General features: G+C 38.9%; 1 protein-coding gene across 1 annotated transcript; it reads left to right on the top strand.

Annotated features, from left to right (window-relative positions):
- Positions 1 to 443: 443 nt before the first annotated feature.
- On the top strand, positions 444 to 5,682 carry LOC127362901 (uncharacterized). The gene is made up of 11 exons (XM_051399167.1): positions 444 to 780; positions 1,837 to 1,960; positions 2,093 to 2,330; positions 2,453 to 2,729; positions 3,240 to 3,417; positions 3,550 to 3,626; positions 3,727 to 3,907; positions 4,134 to 4,382; positions 4,459 to 4,630; positions 4,935 to 5,047; positions 5,230 to 5,682. The coding sequence occupies exons 1-11, from the start codon at positions 502 to 504 to the stop codon at positions 5,379 to 5,381; spliced, it is 2,040 nt and encodes a 679-aa protein (XP_051255127.1). The 5' UTR covers positions 444 to 501; the 3' UTR covers positions 5,382 to 5,682.
- The last annotated feature ends 7,354 nt before the right edge of the window (positions 5,683 to 13,036 follow it).

The following is a 13,036-nucleotide window of genomic DNA, read 5'->3' as shown; positions in this document are numbered from 1 at the left end:
CTGAAAGAGCAAAAGGTCCCGATTTGGATGGGGTTTACGGGAGGAGACAGAAAGATTGGTAGATTAAGTAATAGCTCAGTCTCCCAATAACAGATTTAATGCAAGTATCAATATTTTACATTAATGACACAGGCCTGTCAAATCAAAAATGTATATATTAATAACTGAATAAATAGACTAATATGCAATTAAATGCACCAAAAATAATATTAAAATAAATGTTGCCATTAATTAATTTATAACATGTAACACAAATTGTTATTTCTGTTTTAATTTGCTTCTGTATTTATTCTTTTTTTTTTTTTTTTACCTTTACCAGAATACATGAGATAAAACAGCGATTCAGATTTTTACCCTTTCTGACGTCGTTTCTGGGTTTCTCCTCCAAGTTACCACCCACCCACCTACTCACCCACCCACCCACTCACTCACCTCACCTTCCGCCTTGTCTAACGGAGCTCCGCCATTGTTCGTACAAGGAGCCAGCGACTGAACTACATTATGGCTCACACTAGCTGTTCTGTTCTTGGCTGCACAACCCAACACAGCACTATACATAGTCTCCCAGCCTCAGAGGATTTACTAGTCCAGTGGATTCATTTTATATATGATGGCAATGTCCCGGCTAGAGTCGGCAAAAGACTGTATGTGTGTGCGAACCACTTCTTGACGGACTGTTTTCAGAACCTCGGTCAGGTCAATGCCGGACTGGCTAAAAGACTGTTGCTGGTAGAGGGAGCAGTACCAACAGTCCGAGGCAGCACGGTAGAGGAAGTAACTGTAAGTATTTTTACAATTTATGGTTTGTTTTTTATTCTTCGTGTAGCACTAGCTAATGCTAACAGCTGTTAGCTTCAGGAGCCTCAGTGATGCTAACTAGTTATTTTGTTTGTGAAATGTTTGTGAAATGTTTACAAGATGAACATGAAACCTGGGTTTATTTAAGCTTGCTCTTTTCAGTAAGTACTATGTTTGTGTGTGAGGCCAGGTAACCTCCCAGTGTACAAACTGTAGCGATGCATAAAGTAATGTCGGATCCAGCTGCGCACATCACCAGCTGTTCCGCTTGTTGAGCTGCACTACACGTGTTAGAAAGATAGTTTAAGTAAGTAAGTAACTACGTTACTTTACGTTATGATGTAGCTCGGTCGGTACTAAGGATGTGTATCGGCACCCGCCCCGCCCCGACACAAAAGCAGAATCCGAATTAAAACAGTACAGTGTCTGTTGTAAACTGAACTAGCCTAGCACATTTACAGGACCTTATTGCTTTAATGTGAAAAGCTAGTTAGCCGGTAGCTGACAGTCATTGTTTATATGCTGTTAAAATCATAAGAGACAAATAGATCAATCATCTGATCGCGTGCATCTTCCAGCTTTACCTCCAATTTAGACTATTTGAATTGTCTTTTAACCTGGTACATACCTGCTGGGTAGCTATGTAGCTGTCCACAGTGTGGATCAACTCAGCTGTGAACAGAAGAAGAAGACACTGTAGGAACCTTAATATTACACAGACAGGGACCTTTTCATTTATTTTCTGTGGTCGCAAACAACACAGCCTTTCAGTAACTGATGTTGTGCAACTGCTAACTTAAAATGAACTATGAGCAGCATCTGACTGTACCAACCATGTAAAACTCCCACTAGCACAATAACAAACTGGTAAATATAATGTAATTGTAAAGGAATAACTGTTTCAAAACATTATTTTACTGCATTTTTTGAGTATTCTCCTCTCATTAAAATTCCCTATTAATTAGGTCGATCTCTGCATCCTTTTTGTGTTACGTTAGAGAAAGGCATGCATTAAATATCACTGCTCTTTGTGTTTAGGCAAGCACATCTCGACTGGTGGATAGGGTACATCATGTGGCATGCCAGACGGACCCACCATCAACACGCAAAATTGGAACACAGCTTTCAATGAAGACTCTCCAACCTCATTTCAGAAGTACAGGTTAGTCGACCAAAAGTTACTTCATTAGGTGATGTGATTTCTTCTGTTTTTGTACTGTCAATGAGTAACAATATGATTGCTTATCATTTTAGAATTTTGCATAAACAATAAGATTATCTGTCTGTTTTTAAGGCACACAGAAAACAGTTTCCTGCACTGATGTTGGTGTTGGCACCTCAGCTGTTGCATTCTCTGCATCACTGCCAACACAAATAAAGAGACCATGTAAGAGACGTCGCTTGGAACAGGAGGAGAAGGAGGAAGAGGAGGAGGAGGAGAACCCTTTAGAAGGCAGTTCTGTTGACATTGAAGAACCACATGATTCTACATATGACCCTGCAGACACCTTGACCGAGTCAGCAGATGTGACGTGAGTTACTTGATTTTTTTTTAACCTAAACATTTTACTAATAATTTGTGTTCCATTCCTCTACTTATTGTAGCTCTACTAGGATGGCGTTTGACTAATTTTCTGTTTTGTGTTTATTGCAGAATGGAATATTCTACCCCTGTCCATAAGACTCCAACTTACATTGTGTATGAAAGCTGCCTAATGGAGCTGTTTGAAGTGTGCCCTGTGTGTAAGCGGGAATGTGACGTGCAGAGAAGAAAATTAGGCACGTTCCTCTCTGTAGAACAGCGGTGTCCGCATTGTGAGTTCTCCAGAAAGTGGAATAGCCAGCCTATTGTTGGGAGCACTCCTGCTGGGAACCTGCAGCTGTCCACAGCAGTGTATGCCACTGGTGCCTCTTTCTTTAAGCTTGAAAAGGTATTGTATTTAACTATGAATAAAGTAATGGAATATAGCATATGATGATGTAGCTACATTTTATATACACAATGTGAATTTCTTTTAGAAAACAAGTGGTATTTCTGAGAAAGTGATTAACGTGTGGGTAGGGCCGCTCGATTATGGAAAAAATCATAATCACTTCGGACGGGCCTGCCCCCACTGCTAAAAAAAATCCTAGAGGAAACACTGATTACCTGTTACTGTTACGCGTTACCTGTTCCAACGAAAACAACGTGACTGACTCATGTGCAGTGCATGCTGTGGGGGAGGGGCGGAAATACGCAGACTGTGGCTGTGTCCCAATTCAGGGGCTGCAGCTTTTTTCTATACAACGTTGCACAACAGAAAATGGAAAGAAAATTGTTTCCTCCCGATTTTATCAGTTTTGAGATCGTTTGGCCCCAAAATCGTAATCATGATCAAATTTCGATTAATTGAGCAGCCTTATGTGTGGGTGCCTGTCCTGTCTGTTTCTTTCTCCCACAGATCTTCCGGGCAATGCAGTTGAAGATGTTTCACTATGACTCCTTTCGAAGGCATGTTCGGATGTACATAGAGCCTGCGATTGTACACAGATGGAAGACAGCCCAGACTGCAATGTTGGAGCAGCTCAGTGAGCAGCAGAGTGTCATCCTTGGTGGTGACTTGAGAGTATACTCACCAGGTATGTAATACTGTTTGTTACTTGTCATAATAATCTTTTTTTTAATATATAAACAAGTTTACTTGAAAAGAAATAAACAACCACACAATGACAAATACAATGTAATGTAAAATAATCACTTTACTTTTGAAGGACATTCTGCCAAGTTTGGCAGCTACACAATGATGGACCTGAGGAGCAACACTGTTATTGATCTACAGCTGGTTCAAGTGAGTGACAACATATCTCTAATCTCTTTTGTTATCTGTTACAGTGTAGCTCTAATCAACTGAAAGTATCTATTTTTATCTGCTTTCTTAAATAATAAAGAGTAATGAGGTTGGTGGAAGCTACCACATGGAAAAAGAGGGTCTGAAGAGGAGCCTTGCTGTGTTGGAGGACCGGGGTGTGACTATAGATAGTATTGTGACGGACCGTCACCCCCAAATCCAGAAGTTCCTGAGGGAGGCCAATATCATGCATTACTACGATGTGTGGCACATGGAAAAAGGTAATATTCCGTGTCTTATTTTCCAACGAGAGGAAAAAATCTTTTGTTTATGATTTGTCCACACAGTAACACTGACATTATTATTGATGTGTTCCTGCCTATTGTTAATTCAATTTAGACTGAAAGCTATATAATTTCTTCAATCTAATTTCAAACTAATTAATTACTTTGTAATTAATATACGCTCTATATATGTGAAAGACTCAAACACTTTTTGTATTATTAGGACTGTCCAAGAAACTGTTGAAGATATCACAGAACAAGGAGTGTGAGAAACTAAAGAAGTGGCTTCTCAGTATAAAAAACCACATCTACTGGACTGCTGCTTCCTCTACATCAGGGCCAGAGAGAGCAGCAAAGTGGATGTCCATTCTCAACCACGTCCAGGACATCCACACCCACGAAGATCCTGTTTTCCCCCAGTGTCTGCATCCAACCCGCACTTCAAGGGACAAGAGCAAATGGTTGACAGCAGGTGTGTACACATTATCATCTGTAGGCAGTATTACTGTATTTAATGAGATTATTAAACACTTTCTTCTTTTTCACAGGAACAACAGCCTTCTGCAGACTGGAGAAGGTATTGACCAACAAGAGGGTCCTCAAAGATGTGGAGAAGCTTAGCCCTCATTACCAAACCTCATCACTGGAGGCTTTTCACAGCGTCATTCTACGTTTTGCGCCCAAGAGTGTTGTCTTTCCTTTTCTTGGAATGCTGTGCAGGTAAAGAGGGGCTTTTTTATCATTACAGTTATGAGTATGCACATACATGCACACCAAAATAGGCCAGGCAGGGAGCTAAATGTGTGTAAATCATGAATTTAAAACAAACCACCGACACCTGCAGTGCACTGTAATGTCGACTTATTAATGACAAAAAGGTGATAAGAGGACAGTCCTGCATTCTTAAGTTGTTATAAATAAAGCTGTTTATTTGAAAATAAACTACCATTGTCTGAATATTTTTGGGAATGTGTACAATGTGTTCTCAATCTTATTTTGCTTTTTTATTATTTTTCCTCCCAAGACTATACCTGGCAGCCCTACACTTCAATGAAAATGTAGGGCGTCTACAGGCAACAACCTCAGCTGGGGAGGGAGAATGCACAGCAAAGCCAGTGAAGGAGCAACCAACCTTCCGTAAGTTTTAAACCTTTTTATTGAAAATCACACTGAAAAATGAAACGGCCGTTATAAAATATTTGTAAAATAAATAAAAAATAAATTAAATTAACCAGTGTCTATGGCTTTTTTAAAAATGTTTTTAATAAATAAATAAATTAACATGATAAAGTAAACACAATATTTAACTCTTATTGCAGATTATGTGGATGAAATCTTGGACCTGGTTTTTGAGAAGGTTTTTCCGGACCCTGGCCCATACGCAGATGAGGTGTTGAAGATCTCCATTCCTGAGGATCTTTCTGCGCAGTTCGACAGACCGGACAAGAAGAACCGAACGTACATGCCTTGAGTGTCGGAACTCTGTCCGTATACGCAGCACCACACAGCTGGGCAGTACCACACAAACACCCCAACACCAGCTCACAAAGCTCCTATAGGCCAAGTATCTGTAACGGCTGAACAGAGTGGACATATTTAGTTATACATTTACATTTATACATCATTTTTTTGTTTGAAATATTAATATTACCTATTGTTTAACAATAGGAAAAAAACAAGTTGTACATTAATAACTTTTTGAATAATTCTTTTAACAGTTGTGTGTTGTTTGCTGTACTTGCATTTCTAAAAATAAAACTATGTACGCTGTATTTTGTATTTATTTATTAATTTCATTACTCATATTTGTATTACAATAACAGAATTTATATACAAAACAGAGCTCACTTTTCTGTTCCTCTCAGAGTAAAGGCCCATAGTCTGCTCTGTAGATGTCATTCTGCAGTGAGAACACATTTAAACAAACAGGTTCGAGGCCAGGGTGGTCTACCATGCAGGGAGGTTGGTTTTGAAGTTGATGTAGTCTTTTTATAACCTGTACACTTGAAAGGTAAGTGACGTTTGATGACAGAATACTTACATTTTCATACAACAAGCATCCATGTATTACCTGTGGTATCTCCCTGCAGCAGACATTCTCGGGCACTGTAGGCATTGTTGTACAATTGTCACAAGTACACCTAAACCAAAACATACATTTAAAAAGGGAAAAGATATCAGAGCTTTTTATTTTAATATTTTGTTAGCAATAATGACAGGTCACCATATGCAACGATGGAAGTTAACGTTACTGATGGGAACATTTCAGCCTCATGTTGATCTTAAAATTAAAAGAACGAGCGCTAACGTTACATTTCCCGTTTGTAGCTGTCGAGGAAACATTGCGGACTCGTGAAATGTACTTTACTTATTATTATTTACTTACTTTATAAGCAGTAAATTACACAAACAGCGGTCGACCGTATTTACCCGACGTACAAACATACAAAAAAAAATAAAGTAAAATAAAGCTAACTATTCAGAAATGTCCTGTTGTAGTCTGGATTGAACAATTTCTTCTATACCTCCTTCTTGTTCAGGGTCTGACTGGTTCAAACATGGTTGGACCGCAAAGTTTCCTCCAGCTGTGAGTGGAGTGAAATGAGTGGATTACCTGCGTCTCATTTGCATTTAAAGAGACAGGCACTAAAAACCGACCGTTCTGAACAGGGCTGCTTTGGCAGGGTGAGTGAACTGCTATGGTGCTTCATCCTTATGGTATTTTGACCAAAGCATGTCACAGACAGTACATTAGGACACCAGGGAACTAGGTTAACTTGTAGAAATAGGGTATAATATGACAACTTTAAATAACGGTCAACCCAACTCTGATTCTGAAAATATAAAAGGCTATCCATATGAAATAAAGTGAGCATGACAGTTACTGATATTTGGGAGACGTCTTAAATCATGGCTAAGAAACTAACTGCAGTGGTGTACGGTAAACCCACTAGTAGCAATGAAAGACATTTATCAGATAGATTATATGGGGACAAACACACTTCAGAGTGAGTTTGGCTGCTCAGAGAGGTTATTTAATCATAGTTTGAATAGAAGCAGATATTGCCTGGTTGACACACAGCCCAGAGTCCATTATCAGCTTAATGAAGCTACAGTGGAGTAAAGAGACAGGGCTGTGATTGATGACACCATGAACGACCAGAATATGAACATGTTATTAGTAATTCATGATTTGCAGCTCGATCTCGGAGTCATTTCGAATCTTCTGTCTCCTTTTTCTCTCTCCCTCTTTTTTTCTTTTTTGACATGTATTTATGTGTGTGTGTGTGTGTGTGTGTGTGTGTGTGTGTGTGTGCGTGCGTGTGCTTATTACACACCACGGGCTCAACTCAATATTCTGCTGACAAAGACAGAGAAAGGGAGAGATTAGGGAAGGACGTGAATAGAAATGATAACACACAAGCTGAATTTATACATTAAAAAACCTGACTTGCATGTTCTTTTACGGAAAAAGGCTATACAGCAATGGAAAAGATGGTTTTATAATAATAATAATAATAATAATACATTTTATTTAAAGGCGCCTCTCTGGGCACTCGAGGACACCGTACAACACATAAAAAGTAAAAACAGTAAGAAATAAGAAACAGATAAAACAGACAATGTAGAAAGTTAAGTGGGGTATGCAGTTCTGAATAGGTGAGTAGCTTTGGGTGTTAAGTGCAAGAAGAACAAAGGAAGAGAGAAGATTCAAGAAGAGAAAGAAAATGGAGAAGAAAGAACTGGAATAGAAAATTATGACAGGATATAAAATGACTGACATGTATAATATATTAACCCTAATTTAGCTACATCTATTTATAGCTTTAATGTAAAATACATTAATTCATTAATTTCCTACAACAGTGAATGAATGTACTATACAGAGCCCGTTATAATTCATCTCGTGTACAATATATACTTATATACTTATATACTATAAGTGAATTACAATTAAGTGAAATGCCAGAATCAGAACAACCTGTAACAAACACAACAAAAGTATCACAGTACAGAGATGGCAAGCTGAGCAGACGTTTTGAGGTTAGCATCAGTTTACAACTACCATCTGATGTATCATAGCTCACATAGCTGCTTTGCAGAAAAAGGCCTTTTATTTCCTTTGCATTATTCATCTGCTGCTATGTAGCTGACACTTTCTCCCACCTAATGGGAATACTCATACAGTATGTACAGTCGCGGTCTTCCAGAGAGAGACGAGAGAGAGAGAGAGAGATTTAGAATGCTCTTTTTACATGATAACTTGAGTTCAGGATTTATATAAAGCCATTAATTCATATCAGTTGAAGAAATCTAATACACAGAGCACAATTTACAGGATGTTTCATGAATCTAGGTAAGTGTGTGTGTGTGTGTGTGTGTGTGTGTGTGTGTGTGTGTGTGTGTGTGTGTGTGTGTGTGTGTGTGCATGTTCAAAGGATTTAAAGCAGATAGCAGTAACTTTTATTTTGGGTATAAAGTCTCAGAGGAAAATCCAACACTAACCTCAATCTGTTTTTTTTTTAATGATCCACACACACTGGAGCTGCTCATTCAGGGTCACACACACGTGAGAGTACTCACTCCAGACAGCAGCATTTGAGGTCTTTGCATGCATGTCTGCATGTGCGTGAGCCAGATTTTGTGTCTGTACAGTACTGTACGTGTGTTCAACACCACAGCCGAGGATTTTAGGTGTTTCAGCAGTTTCCAGTCAATATAGTCTTCATCCGATGACATGCTCCACAAGCTTATGCTATTTTTGGCTGATGTGCTATTCTGAGTGACATCTCCCTACAAGATAATGGTGCTGTGTAATTGCGCGTAGTGTATAACGATGGGTTGGGTCGGCTTGCTGTTCGTCATCATGGTAATTAATTCTGTCAATGGAAATTAGTACAGATGTGTGGAAAAGAAAGATAACAAGATGATGATTATGTGCCCTTGTACAGACACACATGCACACACACAGTATGCAAAGGTGTCTGAATAATGAGCGAATGTACAAAAGATAAGGACACACATCACATTAATAGTCCAGCATGTATGAAAACGTAATCACAGAAGACGTGTGTGTGTGTGTTTGTGTGTGTGTGTGTGTGTGTGTGTGTGTGTGTGTGTGTGTGTGTGTGTGTGTGTGTGTGTGAGTGTGTGTGTGTGTTTGTGTGCGAGCCAATTAGGCCAATGTTTCTCAAACGTACCATACCACCTGAGAAAATATTAGGCTCTCCAATTAACACCATTATGATGACATTAAAATGCAGTAGGTAGATCCTATGTTGCTACATGCTGCTTATTCTAAATGTAACAAACAATTCCTATATTCAGGTGATTATACACTAATGAAAACATACATATTAATATTATAATTCCCTTCACATCTATTACATCCTATATAGTTAATATCACATTTTCCTTTTAATTAATGTTCACAAATATGAATTTAACTAAATCTAAACATCTATGCATATCAGAATTTTAATCATTGATTCAGTCATTTGTGGGTTTGCTTGTTATGCCCTTTCAGCCCTTCTCAGTGACTGTACCTCAATGAGCATTAAGCAACTGGCCCTGTATGACCGCCCTCTAATGGCTTTCCTGCCAAGATGATACAGATTTACAGACTCCACTGGCCTTATGGGAGCTGGTCAAAACAAAACAAACCTGACAGCCGCTTACGGTCTTGAGAATGCTGCAGCGCTTTGTGCATGTGTGTATAGGAACGTGATGTGTGTGTCTGTGTCTTTACCACATCTCTGCAGAAACAGGGGGAAGAGATTGGGGCAGAGAGAAAGAATGAGAGAGACAACCAGTGGCTAATGGCTTTCCCACAGGGCCATCACTTCCTGCAACTCACAGTAAAATGTGGAGAGCCACAGGGGAGTAGCTATTAGGAAACCTCAGACTTCATCTGCTAACAAGACTGTGGAAGCAGTTCTGCCTTTCCCTTATGAGAAATAAAATAGTCATAGTGATAAGCCTCTGACAAGAGCAGTGTAAAATTATATGCTCATAATTGCTGAGGCCTTCTACTCAATGTGGTCTACTGGTGGCAGTATGTCTCTGCTGTGTTCAAGCAAGTAAAGGGAACAATGGATTTATATCAATGTAAGGACTGCAGGGGGCCGAGCAGCGAAGTAACTAATGAGAAGGCAGCACATCTTATATAGCTCTAACTAAAATGTAATTTCATAAGCATAATCTGCTGATTATTTATCGATTACAGGTTGTGTAACTTTCAGATAACCGTTGTTAAAAATGACACTGTTGTTGCTAAGTGAACTGCAGTCAGCAACCTGTTGCTTGCGCCCGCACTCCGTACACAGTCTGTCGGCCAAAAGTGACATTTACAAACGTTGAAATGAACACTGAATGCTGGAAAATAAATTACAATCATATTTGGAAAAACGTTTCTATCTGGAAGGTTCCTATATTTTATTTACACCACTGGCTTAATGATACTAGCTAGCTTGTTGTTTACAAATCACTCAATCAGCCAACACCACAAAGCAACCAAAGCCAGACCCGTGTGGTTCCAAGCCACAGCCAGCTGGCTAATGCCAGCTTAGCTTCTCATTACAGTTACCTAGTTAGCTGCCACTGCCTTGCATCACTCTTGGCTAGTAGAAAGCAATCATTAGTTATACACATTTGCTTCAAACCGTAATTTATTGTTGGCTAAAATCAACACTGTTGGTTTTAATAAATACACACCTAACCCATCATGTATCAACCCACAAGTATACATTTATAATTATTGTTTTAACTGTATGGAATGGAATTTTTCGTGTTTTACAGATATTGCTGTTTATATTATCTCAGATGCAAATTCAAAAGATGCGTATATATATTGGTTCATTTTATTTCATATGTTATTTTATCTGTATTATTACTCCAACACAGACTTTTTATGCAGATGATACAATCTTGTATGCACTGGACTCATGCCACATCTAGATTAAAATCTGCCTTTTAACATTCTTCAGACTTCGCATAAATTCAAACTCCCACTGAGTGCTGATAAGACAAGATGTCTATCAAATACAGTATGTTTTCCTGCTATGCACACACATATTCTGAAGATAAAAAAGGGTTTCTTATATTGGAATAAAGCATGTTTTTCTCCTAAGGACAGGAAACCCATCAAACAATTGTGTGAAAAATAGTACAAATGACAGTCCCAATTACCTAAAACCCAAAGTGATATTCTAAAATGACTTGTTTTATCCTACCAATCTTCTCATACCCAAATATACTCCATTTGCTGTCACACAAGCAAACAAATGTAGAAAATCCTCACAGTTGGGGAACTGGAACTGGGCAATGTTTACCTTATTTTTTATTAAATCAATTATAAGATAAGAGCGACTTTATAGTCATTCATCTGTATTCAGTGCATTACAGTATACGGATAAAGGGAATTGTGTTTCCCCTTATCCCCTGGTACAAACCAGAAAGACTAGTTCTTAGACTAATGTCTTCAATTATATTATAGTGTTTTATCTATGTATGTTTTTTATGCTGCCTTGCTTCTTATGGGACAAGAAACTGAACTAATAAATCAACTAATCGTTTCAGCTCTACTATCGCCACCTACCTTCCTATAACCCTTCAAAAAAGCATTTAACCCTCTCAGTGCTTCGTGCTAGGGCCCAGGGTTTTCATACCACATATGGATTTTAGCTGTTTACTTGTAAGAAAGGACGGGACAGCCATGTGTGATGTAACACCACTATTCTTGGCTTTTGACACGTGCTGTTGGTGATATTTAAAATGGTAAAGCTACTGCATTAAAGCTCTTTGCTTATGTCAACATTTATGAGACTACACTTTTTCTTAATGGCACAGAACAGCCATCTGTGTGTTTGTAGACTGTGCTGCAACCTCAAACTTTAAGCTCCTGCATGGTTTGCTTTTCAAAGTCCATTAAGGCATAATCAAAAATTGATGAGTATAAACAAACATATGAGGGTATGAATATAGTGCATCAAACCACATGTAAACGATGTGACAAAAATCCCATAAAAAATACAGTAAGGTAAAGTTCAAAGAGAACAGCTTTTGATCTGAATACATGAGTATTTTTAGGGGTTGAAATTAAATCCTCTCAGCATGATAAAGATCAATTTGTTTTGAGGTGTTTCCACCAGAGCTGCTGGCGGAATATTTAATTTCTAAAGCTCAGACCAGATGAGAATCAATGATCATTAGTCTCAATATAGGTAGGAGTCAAGACATGCATGAACAGTCATGTGCACACACACACACACACGCACACACACACACACACACACACACACACACACACACACACACACACACACACACACACACACACACACACACAATAGGTGTTTTGCAGGCACTTGCACCATAAGGACACAAACACTGTCTATCTGGTCGTTCTGTTGAAGCATTGAAATTCTGGTCCAGTAAGCAATCCATCTATTCCACCACCCATTCCCCACTCAAGTCATTCATTCCCTCTGCCAGTCACTGTTTACTTCATTGGTCCATCTGTTCATTCAACCAACCCTTCAGTAATGTAATTTGCTCAGGCTCCAAATAGACCTCACTTTTACTCTCTCACTGCCTTTTCCTCCACCGTTCCATCCCTTTGTCAATCTCTCTGACTAATACCAAGGAACTAACGAATTGTAAACTGTTTCCATGACAGTGTATTTACCGTGTATTATGTTATCCACCTTTTGATTTTGATACATGACACAATCTTCATGGTTTTACACTAAAATATTAACATGTTTTGTTTATGCTGGTCATTGTATGGACTATTCACTGGAAGCACATCTGACTGAGGTTAAACCACTGAACATACCTGATCACTAATATACTAAACCCTCTGTTTGCCTCACCATCCACTGCCAATCCTCTGCAAACACACAGGAGAAGTGCAAGCCGTAATCTTATTTGCTAATTGTTTGTACCAGCAGGTGTGAGTCGCCTGCCACATCACACTCACTGTGTGTGACTGGGGGGATCTTCGGGAGGACTATGCATGTGTGTTTGTGTGTGTATGATAGTGATAGAAGCAGAGCGGGTGTGGTGTTGGTGTTCTTGTTTTTGGTGTCACATCTTTCAGACGAGTAGTGTTTCAAGCAAAGGAGA

Source organism: Dicentrarchus labrax, unplaced genomic scaffold (genome assembly GCF_905237075.1).
Source record: "Dicentrarchus labrax unplaced genomic scaffold, dlabrax2021, whole genome shotgun sequence".
NCBI classification, from domain to species: domain Eukaryota; kingdom Metazoa; phylum Chordata; class Actinopteri; family Moronidae; genus Dicentrarchus; species Dicentrarchus labrax.
Note: the sequence above shows the minus strand (reverse complement) of the source record. Positions and strands in the feature narration are given on the sequence as shown.